The sequence below is a fragment of the Lissotriton vulgaris genome, chromosome 12 (assembly GCF_964263255.1).
Source record: "Lissotriton vulgaris chromosome 12, aLisVul1.2, whole genome shotgun sequence".
Lineage (NCBI taxonomy): Eukaryota > Metazoa > Chordata > Amphibia > Caudata > Salamandridae > Lissotriton > Lissotriton vulgaris.
The window spans coordinates 130,182,241-130,200,227 of NC_141700.1; the positions used below are offsets into that span (position 1 = coordinate 130,182,241).

Here is a 17,987-nt window from a genome sequence, read left to right on the forward strand (position 1 = left end):
AGTCAACAAGAGGATTTCCTTCAAGCTCCTCATCCACGCACACAAGGCACTCCACAAGACCGGCCCAGCCTACTTCAACAGACAACTCTTCTTCTACATCCCCAACCACCAGCTCCGTTCTGGCGACCTCGCCCTCGCCACCGTCCCTCGCATCCGAAGAACAACCACCGGCGGCAGATCCTTCTCCCAACTCGCGGCCAAGAACTGGAACACCCTAGCCACTGAGCCTACGACAGACCCAAGACCTGCTGACCTTCAGGAGGCTACTCAAGACCTGGCTGTTCGACCAGTGGTGCCCCCCCCCTTTTTTCCCCCCAGCGCCTTGAGACCCTCACGGGTAACTAGTGCGCTCTACAAATTCTTGATTGATTGATTGATTGAGTAGCCAAACATGTCAAGAGAAGGACAGCTTTGGGGTGTTTACCTATCACCCAACAGTGTCTAGCACTATGCTGGTTAGAAACATACACAATCATTGTAGAGCACTTGCCAAGGAACATACGAGGTCTGCCAGATGGCAAAATAAGGGCTGGAAGCCAGGGGAGGGTTGTGCTTTTGGGCATGCAGCTGAAACGGCGCAACATGATAACACATCTACCTAACACCTTGGCTGCAAGACTAGTACGTTGTCCTTCTTCTTTATATCTACAGAGTTGCTTAAGGCACCACTGCCTTGTCTTCGTGCTGAAAACTATTGACGCTACTCCAATAAAATGATAAACAATTAACAGACCTCGGTAAAACAGAAGGCAAAGTCATCAATATTAAGTGAAAAAACGATGACGCGCAAACTTTAGCAGTAAGAACCAATGAACAAAGCCGTCCATCCTACTGTGCATTTCTTAATCGGGCCTATGTGGAAAACAGTAATATTTGCTTATTTCTTCTGGTTATGTGAGCAGAGCTTGGTTGGTCTCCTCAGAACCTTTAAGAACTCTTGATAGCAATAAAAGTTGGCAATCCAGCGTTCTCTATTGCTCTGCCCTATCCACTCATACTTGGACAGTTTCCTATTCCTTCCTCATTGACCCCCACACCATCTACTCCTTGGATAGCATCCCCCCAGGCAATCTTCATTAAAACATTACCACCACAACTCCCCTCCCAGACTGATCCTCATACGATAACCCTGCCATGATATTTTCCCAGCAGGACTGCAAGTCTCCCAAGAGGTACATATTCTGCTCGGTGCTATTAAATCATCTGGGAAAACGGCTCTAAGAGCCCACCAACCAATGCCTGGTGCAAATTAACCCACAAGGGGATAGTGATTGGGCTCTTCACTGCATGAGGTGGGAAAGCAGAAGCGCATCAGGAAACCCAAAAGGTCGTCGCTTTCTGTATTCCCCCAAGCCAGCCCCAGTGGAACCCAACACCTCACCATCTCTCATCTGCGGTCAAGCCTTTGCTTGCTTGGGGCACGTTTCCTTAGACTCAATGTACCCAATGTCACCTACTACATTGCTTTGAAATTAGATTGGACTATTTTGAATTTACACCATGGTCTTCATACATAAGAATTGGAAGGGGTTATTCTATAGCCTAAGCTTCACTGTTCTTAACCAGAACAAGGTTCTTAAAATTCTCTACTCTCTTTAGTGAAGTTAAATAGCCAACACATTCAGAGCTATCATTCTGAACGCATCCTCTGTTACATAAAAGCTAATTCTCAAATGCTGTGATTCAGTACTAGCACCTCTTATGGGCGCTGTGTACATAAATGCACATATTCTATACACGAATTCAAGTATCTATCAGAATGGATCCTAGATTCAATGTACCCAGCTGCTACATTACATAGTGAAGGGATGAGGAACTCTGTCTGGAATTACCACTCTGAACAGGACTCATTCTTCTCAAATGATCTTTTCGTTCAGAACCTTGCTTTTCGTGTTTTCCTCTTCTGTGAAATAGTTGATGCAAGAAAATATGTAATGCAAGATGTATGCAATATTACACTGGGGGTGTGCGGTTGGCCTTCTCTGGGCAGAGAAGTGCCACCAAGACTCATGTTTCTGTGTCAGTCACTGGCTCTGATGCACCCAGTGATGACACAGCGCCTCGTTTTCATCTCCAATATAGCGCTGTACCACAGCATCTGGGTGTCTGGGAGCTCACCAACCACCCTGTAAGTGCTGAAGACAAACGAGCAGCAGCAGGAAATAACAATGGCTCACTCACATACCATTTCACCTCCCGCATCATAACTGTAGAAGGGGCGCGCCCCAGAATGAGGGTGCAGGGTCGGGGGAGGCGGTTTCCGATTAGTAACACCCTGGTCCTCGCTTAAACAGCTCTGTGTAAACGCTGCCCTCAGTGTGTCTCACGGATCTTCTGCAAACAAAGACAAACTTGGTCCTGTCTGGGATGTGTTAGACTTGTATATACAGAAACGGAGAGACTTCCTGAAAGGGTTGGGGAAGAGTCAGTCTCATGCCAACACCAGCTCTGCTACACTTCTACCAGCCTTACCAGGACTTGTTGCAAATGAAACAAGCATTTGCAATGCAACAGGTCTCGCATTTGCTAGAGTTTCCGCTATTGGCATTGTAAATTACAATGCTTTTTATTTATGGGTGGGTATTGAAAACAAATAAATAAAAGGCATTGTCATTACAATGCCAATAGCTTAAACTCTGGCAAATGCGAGACCTATTGCATTGCAAATGCTTGTTTTTTCAAGCTATCTTTATTGGCATTTTAGATAAAAAAAATACCAGCAGTTTACATCGCAATGACGAGCTCCAGTGAGTCACGGCTGCCCTCTAGGGCAGGTATAATTAACAACAAAAACATTTTTCATTAACACTGCTTGAACTATGAACTTTTGTCAGTAGAGAAAGGATGTCGCTCTTTGGAAACAACAGTTTTATCTAAGAAGAATCCCTGAGCATTGCAGCTGCTAACAACAACTCTGAACCTCCTAAGCAAGGCAGAGGGGCAGGCAGTAATAGTGACTGCAGTTGGGCAGCTAGACCAGAGGTGCACTTAGTGATCTGCAACTGGGAAATGACTTAACTTACAGTTGCGGTGTGCCATCTCGGAGTTCTTAATTCAGATTTATCAACATGTCTGAATCGCTGGTGATTGGATTTTTCTGCAGACCCCAGAATCCTCCCTGTGGAAGGTTTTGTTCTGAGCATCGGCCCATATTATGTTCACTTAGCTCCATAACCCAAATGTGGGCAAAACCATGGCTTCTATTTCATGGTCACTGCCCGCTTAGAAATCAGTAAAGTAAGGTCCAGGAAACAGGCAGCTACCCTATTCTTTTCGTTGGCCAATTCTTTTGCCCCAAAAGGGCAGGCCTAGCAGCTAGTTAAGTTGACTAGCCTGGTTATTGCAGCCAGCTGACCCAATATTTTAAAAAAGTAGGCCACCAATGAAAGGCAATCCCATAACGCAAGCTGAAAGTTAGCTGCGACCGCAGCGGAGCGTGGATAGGAGGCATTCATTTTGGGGAAAAGGTTTTAATTTTAGCAGGAGACAGGTAAGCTCTATGTAAAATATTGAATTGTGTATACAGTATACACATTTAAACTCAGCGTTGTGCAAAATAGGATGCAAATATACAATTGGCCAAGCCCATTCCCTGATTCAAACACCCATTTGTCAGGCAGGTACTGCAGTGAGGATTGTGTATGGGGTACGTGTACCCCAACAAATACTCCTTCAGCCATAACCCATCACAAAGTCTGGACCAAGGAGCGAGCTGTGGGGTCTACATCATAAATGGATCATCCGGCCCTGAGAGGGTAGAATGTGACTCGATGTGTCAGAAATTGTCCCACGTTTTGTTGAACTGTTCCCTAAGTAAATCAAAAGGAAGGAGATACCCATCCTGAAATAGAGCTCTCATTCAACCAATCAATCTGAATTTGTAAAGCGCTGCTTATCAGCCGTGAGGGTATCTAGGCACTGGGGGTTGCTGCTACTGGGTGTAATTAGTAGAACAGCCAGGTTTTCAGATCATTTCTGAATTCCTGCAGGGTGGGGGAGGTCAGGCGGAAGAGGCCATTCCATTTCTTGGTGGCCAGGTAGGAGAAGGTGTAATACCTGCGTTCTCCCAGTGCTTCCCACAGCCATAAACCACCTAAGATGCTAAGGCAATCCAAGCACAGGGATGGCCGAGGCATAGGGTGTGACATTTTTAGTGATCAGTAAGCTTCTCAAGAAGCAGCTCCACGCCGTAAGTAGTAATAAAAGTTGCCCTTCTCCGAGTCCTCCTTAAACACTGCCCGGTATGTACTGTAACATATGGGGACTCAAGTGTCAAATGGTCATACTACCCGTAACAGTGTATGAAACCCTAGGGCTCCGCGTTTGGAAATGCGACAGTATGCCACATGTAAAAGCGAATCGTCCCACGTGAAACATCGCAATTAAACACGAGTGATAACGCATTTCTAGGGCAACGAGTTGTAAACACAACTATAATTTATAAAAACGGTGGTTCAGTATTCTACCACACTATAACGAGTGCCGTTTGTGAAGCCTCTGCGCAAAATTAGATGTAAACTAATCAAGATGTTCAAACGATAATGACAATGATTGATCAAAAAATGAGAATTCTGCGTTTGACTTCCCTCTAGATTGGAAGCATAAAAATGCAATTAGAAAATAACAAGGACTGGTCTTTAAAAAGAAAAATTCGACCACAGAGCAGTCTGGGAAAGATAAAAATCAGGTAAATGACTCAAGTAAACACCATTGTCGATTTCCACCTATAGTTAAGGATTTAGCTGAGGTGCCTGATATCCCCTTTCCCCCATTTTAGACAATATCCAAGACTGCCATTGAGAGTCCTGTGACCGCCTTCGATTCTGAGGTCACAACTGGATTTATTCACGAAGTAAGCTGTCGTGAATTTAACGTACTGTAATACAATGACAAATGTAAATAGAGTTGTTCTCTGCAAAATCCAGGGAAATAGGACTCCTGGTTTAGGATTTTTGATAAAGTTGATGTAAGAACATGATATTATTGAGCAAAGTAGTTGTTGTTTATTATACACGGGTAATCTGTGATGTTTGTAAGGATTTGAAATTCCATTGCCATAAAAGTAATGCATTACATTATGTTGTTTTTAGGGGTCACTGCCAAATGCCCACTGTGTTGTCCTGAACAAGGTCTGAAGGATTAATACTATACAAGACCGAAACGTCGACCATAGTCCATTTCTCCATCTGTTAAACTATATAAGTGACCTTTAATTTAAGAATAAATAGGTGTCACTTACTGTTTTATTTCTGGATTGGACTTGTTTTTCAGATGAACTGTAGGAAGAATTGAGTAATTCCTCTTTCATTTGTAAGCATTGTAATCAACGTGAATTGTTGATATGTACCCTATAAATTTTTGATTGACATAAATAAGAAATATTTTTTCAAAAAAAGATTGTTCCGTGTTGCTCATGTTTATTCAGACTATAGCACTTGAATGGTCTCTTTGTCTAATTGATTGTTAGTCAATTTGATAATAGCTATATCAGATACCAATTTGATTGAACAGACCACTGTTTTAAATTAAGATGCAAGTCTGATTCTGCAATTATTCACATGAACAAAATCCCTTGCTGGCATTTCCAAATTATATATCGCTTCTCCAAGTCTGGCACCAGGGAGCAGAAGTTTGTGTACCTCCTCAACAAGCAAGCGATGTCCGTCAAAGTAAGTTTCTTCCAGTGACAAATCAGAAAGCCAACAGCAAATCTATTGTAGCTAGGCATCCAAATACTGCACCGGCCATTGCGCCACATGAGCTCCCTTAGTAGTGCATAAGAAAAAACTTCTTTGTGAGAGGGCTAGTGAGAATATCAAAACAGTACAGGAGCAAAGGCAGCATCACCATTTTAGATAAGGCAAATGAGCTCCTTGCCGAAAACGGGTGAGTCCTCCAAAAAACTATTTCTGCCTTGAGTGCCTACACTTTTAGTGAAATTATGGTCAAGGAGGCCCAGTTGGCTGTGGTATATTCTTTGCCAAAGTAAAGGAAGGAAACACTTTCATTTGATTGAGTCGCCCCCAGATCCAGACAGGTCGGAGTGGCATTAAGGTGCAGGAGGAATAAGCCAGAGTTTGGTCAATACAGCCCCCAAAGCAGCACCAAACTCCTGAAGGGTGTGGGCTATGTCTGTGTGATCGCCCCCCAAATTTTCACAATGATACTTTTTAACCTCAGGTATTTGGATCTCTGCTGTGGTGTCAGACTCCGTTATGGAATTTCACCCCTTTATATGCTGTGCTAACACTGGGTTATCAGCTTCAACCCATTGCACCCACCTTTTAATATAATGCCAGCTGCCCGTGAACAGCTTTGGTAAGGGGCTCTGGGTAGGGCGAGGAGGACATGTACAGAGAGTGTTTGTGCAATGCATGTTAGTTGTATGAAATAGAGTGAGCGGGGGGGAGGAGCTACGACACCAACCAAGATGGCCGCATAGTCTCCCGGCTCCGCTGACCTCCGTCCTACGCTCTACTATCCTGTCATCTATCCTGATCTCCTGCTCCGGATCAGTGTGTGTGACCCGATTTGCACTCTGATGAGGTGATCCCGGAGTTTCTCCGACACCGTGGAGCGGAGTAACGTCGAGGACTGATTTGAGGCCTAACCCAGCCGAGAAGCCGGGGTCTCGAGTGCTGGCCTAGCCGGGTCCGAGTTGAACAACAACGGACTGTTGAATGCGGTTGGGTCCGGTCTCTGGAACATTCGGAATTTTGGGATTGCTCTGCTACCATCTGCTGCCTGGTGTTCTATAGGAGGTGAGGTGACGAGTGACGCACGGCGCTGTGTTGCGGGGGTCCCGGACCGGGGGTCCAGCATTCATATCGCCGGTGCCCCTTGGGTTGGAATCTCACTACGCGCTACTGCACGCTACCAGTCTGTCCCTCATGGCTCACCACTGCTCCGCCTCATCTTCCCCCGGAGAAGGCGCCTCTCCTGTGGGGAACACCATGCCTGAGGAAAATTGGAGGCTGACGGAGCAGGCTCAAAGTGGCCCGTCATTGCGGACGGTACTGGAGGCCCTTGTGGCACTTCAGGAGACTGTTAAAGCCCAGACCTGCAACCTGTTGTTGGCGGCGGATGGAATCAAAGGATTGAGGCCGGATCCTGACTTGACGCCCGAGACCCGGCGGCCAGCCCGCCTTTCGATTGACGCCCCGGTGGCGTACTTAGGCCCAGCGCTGGAAGCTGTATTTGCACCTATCGCAGTGGATCTACCCGAAAGTACTGTGCTTGGTGACTCAATTAATCCGTTGGAATCCCCGGTTTTGCAACTGTCGGAACATTTACATGCTGTCCCCACTTCGGATCCTTTCAATTGGTACCGTGAACTGTTTTGGACTGTGTCGACCCCCCTCCCCAGGCGCTCTATCACGATGGCGGATGGGATAAAGCCTGGCTTCGGAGACGGGGAGGGCCATCGTTGGTACCAGCCGGCTAATTTGGGACCTGCCGTTCCTTTTTCATCTGTGGACCCCTGTTCTGCTAACTTCTGTGTACCTCTTGACATTTTGAGGACGGGGCTTTCTTCCCCTGAAGGACTCAGCGAATTTAATCGGCGGGGCCAAGGCTGAGATTGCTGTCTGGGTTGTTCATTGTGGTATTATGGTTAACGGGATTGTTTTATTGAATTAACGGAGTCCGGGGCGGGGTTGGTTAGGACGGGGGCGAGAGACCGGGAGTGCGTTGAATAAAGCCCTCCTCCATTTCCCCTCTTCGGGTGGGGTTTAATTTCTTTTCCTTTTTTTCCCTGTTTCTTCTATATTTCGGGTTTCGGTTCTTGGGCGACAGGCACGCTGCTAGGGGGGTAGGCCGTAGTCATCTGCAGGGGTGCAGGGTGGGGAGTTGGGGGATGGGAGTATTGTTTTTTCTTTGTTTCTATGGCCTCTTTTCTCTTCTTATCTTCTTTGGCCTTTTCTTTCTCTTTTTCCGGGTCAGCGTAGTGGGTTCATTGTTTGGTCCATCTCTGCTTTCACATCTGTGCCTCGACCCTCGCGATGTTTCGGGGCCACGGGGCGGGCATAAATGTTGGCGCGACCCTAATGGTATGCTTGTTTATCCGGGTGTCGTCTGCTTTAACGCCACTGACCTACATGAAAACGAATTAACTGTGGACACACTGCTATTTCACTCGCCCCCTCTTCATAGCTTGAGATATTGTATGGCACCTGATCCTTCTATTTTATATTATAAAATGAAACCTTTAGTATCCTGTTCCCAATTTGATACGTCTTCCAACCAGGGCGCATTGTGGATGTAGCGACTATGCTCCCCGGGAGGCTGGGTCTGAAGTTTTGATCGTAATATTGTGTTGCAATTGCTTTGCGGCCAGCCCTGGGGGTTGTAGGCCCGTGTTTGTATCTGATTGAAAATGTCAAATAGGTTTTTAAAAAAAAAAAATAGAGTGAGCGTGGTGTGTCTGTTGTGTTTTACTGTATGAGGATGGGCTCCTTTTTGGATTTCCTGTGGGTGGAAAGGGAAGAAGATGGAGGACGGAGAAAACCTGCTAGACAGGGATGTAGACTGTAAGAACATTCCTAAGGTCCTTTGAAAAGGACCTGGCTTCTCTGAAAGGAAGGAGGGAGACAGATGTCCCTTTGAAGTGTAAGAACATTTCATGTTTCAGTCCCGCTCCATGCTTCCTGACATGTTTCTTAAGACAGACTTCTGTAGTAGCTGAGTGAGAAAGCCTAGCTCTGTGTTTTTGTTCCTGTGCCTCAGATTCCTGTCAGGGCACACCCAGCATCACCACTTGTCCTGCCAAGTTAGAGAGAATAAAGACTTTACCATGACCAGTTTGGGACCAATAAACCAAAGGCCATCAACTGCCTGACACCAGCCCCATAGCAGGATCTGTGGAATCCACATGTAATGACGCGAAACTAGAAAAATACTGAAACCCAGGCTCCAATGCCTGGATTCTTCCTCACCAGTGCCAGGAACCATACAGTTGTGTGGATGAGAAATACATGAATCGATGTGTTTCAGATGCCTGATCGCTCGCTTTCTTCCAAGGTAGGTACACCCTAGACAAGTCCCCAGCAAGGACAGCTGTAGATTTCCTACAGAAATTAGAAACTGCCTGCTAAAGACAGGGAATTGCTAAACCCCATTCACAGAGGAGAGCATGCCTTGTGCCGTAATCAGCTCAGCTGCAGGGTGACTAAGTAAATGATAGAGGACTAGGATCCTGAACCTGCTGGATGTTCTTCACCTTTCTTGAATAAAGACGTAGACTCGCTGTGATTTGCAAGTGTGTCCTGCAGGAGGATGTAGTCTAGGAAAGGAGATCACAGCTGCGTAGGAAGGACCATCTGGAGCAGCCTCTATGAGATGAGCTGCACTTTAATGCTTTAAACCGCATACACATCTGTGCTACGAGTGTGCAATTATACACTTTTGAATGAGCTACCCGTGTGGAGACCGGATATTTTTGTCAGACCAGAAGGACCAAAGCACCAAACTATCCACTGGGGAAAACTGCAACTATACAACGACAAGCCCCCAGACTGCCCAGCGACTGGGAAGAATTCCCTAGTATAAATTCCAAGAACAGCTGTTCCCAGGAGGAGCAGTATCTTCAATAAGGAGCTATAGGAGTTCTAAAGCAGTCAGGTCAAACCCCCACTGAAAGAGTCAACACAGCCATATGACCTGAAGCTTTTTCCTGAACAGATCTGTTTGGATTTCGATATGTCTTGTAGCCCCACAGTTTTGTGTGCTAACTGGGCAGTTAATAGATATACTGTCCCCTATCATGAATCCCTGTTCAATTTAATATTCAATTTAATATTCTGTTCCCTCCTTGTGCACCCTATTGTGTACTGCAATATATAAAAGAAAACACCAGAAAAAATGTCAGAAAAAATGTGTGAAGAGATATGGAGTGCCTCACGGAAGTAACACCATGGGAGTTCACTGGTAGGTTCTCACCAGTGAGCTCAGGTTCTCATCATTAGCACTACCATATCAAAAACAAGAAAAGAAAGATAATGTGCAGTTATAGTGAGAGAAAAGGTGCACCACTGGTAAAGATGCTGGTGCTGCAACTACTAAGAGGTGTCTCCCTGGTGCATATAAGAACTGACTCAAAATAAGGTGGACCTTATGACTTCAGACCACGTTATTTGGAATTTAAAAAAAGCTATACCTCCACTGGCTTTGCCTCCTTATTCCATGCCGTGTGGTTGCTCACTTTAAAAGACACTCTGTTGCCTTCTAACTCCTTAGAGGGCCAACATGTTTCAATGCCTTAAATGCTTTGGGCAATTTCGTCAGGGAGAGGGTCAGTATTCACCATACTGCATGTATTTCATATAAAGGTAACCGCTCAAATGCCGGACTTTGGCATACCGGTGACCCCCTTCTTTGCCACTCAAGCGGTGCAATCCGTACTCTGCTTTCTGTCAGCCGGATCTCAAAGCGCACTCTACTTGAAATCGTCCGCTCCCTGGAGGAGCAGGATATCTGTGTACAACCATTCTCTTGTTTCTTTTGAGACGGCCTTGTGGGGGGAAACCTGCAAATTAATGGAGGGTCATGAAGGGTTATGAGGCAACTGAGTAAATACTAAACAAGGGGGTAGCGGTGGAGAATCATTGGCGTCAAAGAACAAGTTACTTACCTGTGTAATGTACTTTCAGGTAGAAAACAAATGATAGAGACTTTTAATCACAGATTCCTCAAACTGTGAATAGACACTAAAGCAGTGCACCTCTGCGGGTAGTGGGTGTGGGGAATGGCTCAGTCCAGGATATCCCACAGGACAGATCGGTAAAATGACCATCCCGCGGGATCTTGCAATCAAGGAACAAATGCTTTGTGAACTTGTGGAGGGACACCCACGTAGCTGCCTGGCAAATTTCCATATCTGGCACACCGCATGCCAGCACAGTGATAGTAGCTTTCGCTCTGGTCAAAGGAGCAGATAAGTCTTCTGGAGGCTTCTTCTTTGCTAACCCATAGTAGATCTCAATAGACAGCACAATCCACTTTGAGATGGTACTCTTTTGCACCACATTGCCTGTCTTGGCCCAAGAGAAACAGACAAAGAGTTGGTTGTCCTGTCAGTGTTTCCTGATGCAGTCTATATGAAAGCGAAGTGCCCATTTAGGGCCAAGGCGAAGAAGCCATTCTTCCTACTTGGAAGGATGAGGCGTTGCACATAAAGGGGATACGGTGATGGATTGCCCTTTGTGGAAGGGCATGACTACCTTGACCAAGCAAGTCTCTTTTGTCCAGAGGATAAATTTGTCTAGGAAGAAAGATGTATATGGGGGAACTTTGACCCACACCTGGAGTTTACTCACTGGTCTGGCCAATGTTTGCAGAAAGCGATGTAGATTGTAAGAAGACGAAGAGAACAACTGTGCATGGGTTCGAAGCAAGTGCACTTCAAGTAGGTGAGTACTAAATTCAGGTCCCACTGCGGCATGACAAAAGTAGTAGGTAGGAAAATAAGTACTAGTCCCGTCAAAAAATGCATCACAACTGGTGACTTGAAGAAGGATGGCTGGCCAGGTAAATGTAAGAAGGCCGACAGGCAACCTTTAACCGATTCATTACCAAAGCCACAGGTCTTGCTACTGGCGTTGTCAATATTTTACTTTTTGGTTGTCTGCATGTACATTATCCAAAAAACACAAACTTTGACCAAGCCACTAGGAACAGTGCCCAGTAGCAAAACAGAGTCATTCTGGTTTTGTTTTGTTTGGAGGCTTAAGGTGTGAGTGAATGAGGGTAAGGGAGAAAGTGAGCTGGGACTGGAGGCACAATGGCAGCAGATTAGGAGAGTGACTCACATGTCCATATGGAGTACTCACAGGCAAGGACAGCATTTCCAGCCACCCGGCGCAGTAGGAGATCGCTGGTTACCAGAAGTCTCCCAGCACTGAATTGGAAAAGACTGCAAGCTTCTCTCTTGGGACACATTGCAGATCCAAGGACAGAACGCCCATGCAGTTACTCACTTGGTCCCAGTGCAGGGGAACAGAGAAAGAAAGCTCGGGACATGAGTGCTGTTCCGCTTCATGCTCTTGGATGATGCAGTACAACTGGGATAGTACTCTGGAGACAAGAGCGCCTCCCATGGAGCTGTAACGCTGAGCCCCAACCCAGCTACATTCACGGTATGGGGACTACTGAGAGAGAGTAACTAATGCTCCTCATAGTTTAGAAGTGCTGCTAGGCTGCAGAGCCACAGGAGGGGGCTGGGGAGGCTCCAGGGTTCACTGATGGAGTTTCACAAGTGGCACTTCAATCGTGGGGGCTGTGGGAGGAAGTCTGAAACAGAAAACTAGCATAGGCAAAGCTTCACTGTTGAGCCACGATGTAAGTGCTTTACGTTCTTCACCGGTGGCCATTGGTGGAGTGGGGCTGGCTTGTTTGTGTCAGTGGCAGTTTATCAGAAGGCGAAGAGGGCGGGTGAGGGAGCAGACTATATTGTTTGCAAGGTTGGAACAGTAAACATGTGCAATGTGCCCTGGGCCCTAACTTGATGAACAAACCAAAGAGCTGTTGCCTAATGGATGATCAGCCAAGTAGGCAAGAGCTTCCATTGTTCAGGCTATTTAATATTAGAAGGAGTAGGCCAGCCTTACTCTTTCTGCAGCTGTTGCAAACCGAATATATTTGCACAATGTCCATACATTTTATGGGGATACCACAACATTGAGGAATAACGTGGGGAAGTAAAGTTTTTTAATGAGATAGCAGGTTTGTGTGCCGTTTTTAATCTAGGATTTGTTCGTTTTTTCAAATGTAATTTTATGGACTAATTTTTGTGAAGGTTAATGAATTTTTGACAAAATTTACATAACCAAATGTTGAGGTTTAAGGTGGGAATGTAATGTTTGCAATGCTGATGTATTTTTTTTAGCTGTATTAGCCCTTATCGTGCTTTTATGTTCTATCTGCCTATGTCTTTTTTTTATGCACAAGTCACCTTATGGTCTAATCGCGATAAGGAATGTCTATATTTATAGGCTTTTAAGAAATTTTGTTTTTTTAAATGGTCTTATTTTGTGTATTTTTTTTTAACAGAATAAAAATTATTCTGGCTTGACTTCTGTACTTATATGTGTATAATGTGTGTTGGTGCCCCCGTCATTCGGTAGTTGCACGCATGTAATTGACACATGCACACACACTGACACAATAAAGGGGCAGTCAGTGACAGCCATTTCTTCACACCATTTTTCTTTTTTTCTCCCTCTCAACTTAAGCAAAAATCATTGGCAGAGCCAATAGGTCAACAAGATAAGACCCATCAGCTTTGCAAATATCTGTTTAATGTACATATACAATTAAAAGTAAGGCAGTACTTTACTCTGTATTGCTCTCACTGAGTGTCACAACTTTGAAATTAACTCTTTATGAAGATCTCAGCACATACATGACAAGCTAACTTGATAAAGCTACAACTGATTTTCTCAGAGTTTCTAAAGGCACCTTCGACTCAAACACACTTCTACCATAAACAGGACACCACCTGGTACTGCAACTTGCACATAGACAGCCAAAGAGGCACACACTTACCATACTGTTAGTATCGCAATGCTCACAAGTGCATACATCTTTAATCATAGGTCGCATGCATAACATACAACAAAACTAATTAGAAACACATTGCACACACCCATAACAGCACATATGTACCATTCAATTGCGTACAACTGTGTTTACACCACCACCCTCCACTAAAACAACATCCAAAATTAGAACACATTAGAAAAGATGTCTACCATATATTAAACGAGGTGGAAATAATGAATTCACCCAACAGCTCCCGCTACTACCAACTGCCCTGGATACAAACCCGACTCAGAAGTCTGGTGACCCAGACGATGCGTAAGCTATCGCGAATAGACTCTTGACTCAACTAACAAATACCAAGACGATCCATTCACAACCCTTTAAATAGGACACACTAATCTAACTCAGTCACACCACTGATATTTTATCATTACAGGCTGAGCGCCCTGTGGATCGCCCTTAAGAACACTTCTCTGATAACATAGCCTTGTAAAGTCATAGAAAGCTCAGGTCTAATAGGCCAAGGGGCTTGTTTTACAATGTTACCACCTTGCTAGTTGATCACACTTTATGGGCTGCATACAGTGTAGCTTATTCTTTCATTGACGACACCAAACTGTTCCAGAGGTTCACACTTGCCACAACACCCTCAAAGTTATTCAGAGCACATCACATTTGCATAGGAAATGTGACTGAAACTGTTTAAGATGTGCATTTCCCGAGCAACGCCAAAAGCCTGATTAGACTGACTGGTACTGCAGTGATAAATCTGTCCTCATCAACATAATCATGGAGAAAGCGGCTTGCTGATTCTGGTGTGCTAGAGAAACATAGTTCATCACTCTTCGGGAAAATTATGACACCAACTGTTCCTGCAGTGATAAATATGTTTTGAGCACCAGGGCTACAAATAAAGAGAACCAGCTCGACAAAAATAAAGTTCTGCAAAAGTTAATGATGTTATCTGAGACTAGGCGGTATACTGCAGCGGTACATATCTTTATAAACTGAGTTATGGTTCGGTCTCAAACGCATAAACCACTGAAATTCACCAATTATGGTTACCAACACATCCGTAAATTTAGGCAGCCCATCATTTTGTTCTCTCTTTTTTTTGTTTCTGTACCGTTGACAAATTGGTGATTTCAGCGTGGAGGGCGGCACAAATTATGACATTGATTTTTGTGTGTACTGGTGAATATCAGTGGTTTAGTGTGTTTGAGTCTGGGGCAAACTCCATGCCTGGGTACCGTAAACACAAAGCAACGTACTCTGACTTATGAAGTTCCTATTGGGGGTTCGCAGTACCAAAGCCTTATCACAAACTTACAATAAGCAGATAATTGATTGGAGAAGCTTGCATTGCTTTTGTGGATCCTTTTAAGGATTCTGGGATTCCGGAAACCTAAAACAGAAGTCGATACCAAAAGGGTATTCATGTACCCAATGGAGATCCATGACACCCAAAGGGGATCCGTCAATTCCATGAACATTTATTTTTTCATTTATTGGCACTAAAAGAGTGGCTCTCAGGGGATAGGATGCCCACCCAGGTCACTTATTTAGTCTTTTATCTTTTTATGCAGGGACTGTGCCCAAACTCTTGAAATGGAAGTCGCAAGACTCATTTTTCCCTTGTGTCTTGTCAGTGAGATTACTCAGATCTGTGGTTCCAAATTATTACCAGCAGATTCGAAAGAGACAACGGAGGAAAAGGCTCCCACATCCAATGTGATGGGCTATATTTTTTTATTTTCTGCTTCATACAGGATTCACAGATCCGAAGCGGCTAGAAGATACAAAAATGATAGCCCTTCAAGTTTCTTCAACTTTTTTTTTAAAGCTTACATCTCAAAAATGAATGTATCAATTTATACCAAGCCAACAAGAGCATGCTTTCTGAGAAACGTTTTACTTTCAAGCCATGTTTGTGTAAAGTCATGCACCAGCTTGGCTGCAGACATAAGGAAAAGATCAAATGAGAACTAAAATGGGAAAACACCTTTTTTCACACACACCATCCCACTTTAACGTTTTCCCTTGCATGGATATACACAAACATTAGTATGCTAGACCTCAGCTGACTACCCAAAGAAAGATTGACAACTTTGGTGCAGAGCCACTCATCTGTGTGAAAGCTTATAAGCAAATAAAGAAAATGCCTATTCAATGGAAAATGTACATAACCACATACACACACACACACACACACACATATATATATATATATATACATACACACACACACACACACACACAGACATATAACACCGCCCGCTGTACACTGTAAAGAATTAGCAAGTCATTGAGAAGTACCCTGACCGCATAGGGGAACGAGGCCAAAGGCAGAGTGTCTCTATACAGATATGGAACTCTGAGGTGACTTGCAATATCCTTATAATATACGGCAGGGGGGTACTTTATTCCTTATAAATAGTTCCTCACACCTTCACCCATCCCTCAAACCACTTAATCATTGATGTGTTGCCCTTTAATATGATGAATACAAGTAGAATTTGTACTGCAAAAGTAAACACCCCAAAGGGCAGTTAGATATTTGTTGCAAAAAGTCAGTTTCATATAAATCAGATTTTAAAAAAGCTGTAGGGTAGAAATCTGTACAAACATGAAGAGGCAGTCTAGCTTTGGTATGATTCCCTAAAGGTGCACAAAATAAACATGTTATAAATATCTCTTTTCAGCGGATCACGGTTGGTCTAGAAAAACAGAGCGCAAGCAGAAAAGGCTAGATGTTGTAATCGTTTCTTAACTGCAACCCTGACGGCCCTCCTGACCTCCCTTTTATCCAGGCGTTCACCAATAAATTGTGATAAAACAAAGACCATTGCAGAGAGCCAGTGGATTGTTGTTATTCTGCGGCAGCAGAGTTTACAGACAATTATGGATTTACTGCGTCTGCCAGATAAATCTTTGATGTTACAAAAATAGTTTCTGCTGAAACTGATGACAATAATGCTACCAAATAATATAGCCTTGCCAATAATTTGGTTCTCCGTGCTGCACAATCCTAGTAACCCTGAGAATGATAAAGGTCTACAGATGGTTTTGGTGGCTGTCATTATGGTAACTGAAGCCATATTTCCCAGAGTAATCTGAAATATTTTACATACCTCAAAGTTCCAAGTGAAATGGGAATTTTTTTTACCTCAAAATTATGTGCCTGGTTATAAAAAAAATGTCAACAAGCCACACAAACAGGAAAATCTATCTATGCTAGACAATGACACTGGGCTACGGAGGGCAGAAAATGCGCATAATAACATAACTTTGCCAAAGGAATGGCCCCTTGTGGTCACAATTAGTCTTCGAACCATAACAACTGTGTCCCAGTCCATTAAAGTGGACGTCTATCTTGTCAAAAGGTGAGATACAGTACAGAGAGGTCGCAGGGACCCATCCCCAATTACCACTTCCCTTCTACAAACACTGGTCATGTTAGATTTCAGGAACAAAAGACGCGCCGAGGACTAACATTGACTAAGTTATCTCTTACCCGTTGAGCCTGGGCAGGTTCTAGGAGAATTAGAGCAAAAAGTCCTAGACACACTTCTTCATGCTGGGTGGGTCCTTTACAAACCTAAAATGGGAGAATACAAAATAGATCTTAATCTTAAATCATACACGAAAGCAACTGTACACATCAGATTGGCTTAAAGGAGAAATTCAGAGGGGGGAGGAATGGGGAAAGGCTGGCAGATGAAAAACACAGAAACAGAGCGAGATGATGGGAGACGGAGGAAGGCGTGACCTTTACTGAGCACCGAGAGCTGTCGCAGACTTTGAACGCCGTGGCTCAGATACTCAGTCTTTAAGGAATTGGAAAGCAAGGCGATACAATCCTTTAATTTAAAATCCATCGTTCCAGCCGAAGGCCACGGAAACAGGTGCCTTTGAACCAAGAGCCAAGTCACCTGCCAGAATGAACAAGCATTGGCAAAGCCAATAGGTCTCAGCTACGTAAGAGCTACTGGTTTTGCCAATTTGTTTTAGTCATGTAGTACACAAGCATGGCTGATGTTCAGCATGGCTAAAAGTTAATGCTGTAGAGTGGAGTGTCGTGGAGTGGGGGAGAGTGGGGTAGAGGGTGAGTGGGATAGAAGTATGGTGGCCTAGGAGTGGTGGGGGGTGGAGTAGGGGGTTGCGCAGAGTGAGGGTGGTGTGGGGAGGCGCAGAATGGCATACAGTGGAGTGAAGTAGAGTGGCATACAGTGGAGTGCAGTACAGTACAGTGGAATACTGTGGTGCAGAGTGACGTATCATGGAGAGGCATCGAGTGGAGCGGAGTGTTGTAGAGTGAAGCGGAATCGAGTATGCATGGTGTGCTATGGCGCTGACATACATACATTAGCAGAGACATACAGTTTTGGTGATAAACTATACAACGCACAAACAATAACGATGGAAATTAGCATCACCTAGTGTACTGATAG

General features: G+C 44.5%; 1 protein-coding gene across 1 annotated transcript in view; it reads right to left on the bottom strand.

The window, feature by feature from the left end:
- The window catches only part of INTS3 (integrator complex subunit 3), a 677,967-nt gene that overhangs the window by 495,416 nt on the left and 164,564 nt on the right, over positions 1–17,987 (bottom strand). Inside the window, exon 3 of the mRNA XM_086947563.1 lies at positions 17,051–17,134. Within this exon, the coding sequence (XP_086803689.1) occupies positions 17,051–17,134 (84 nt within the window). The remainder of the gene's footprint in view (positions 1–17,050; positions 17,135–17,987) is intronic.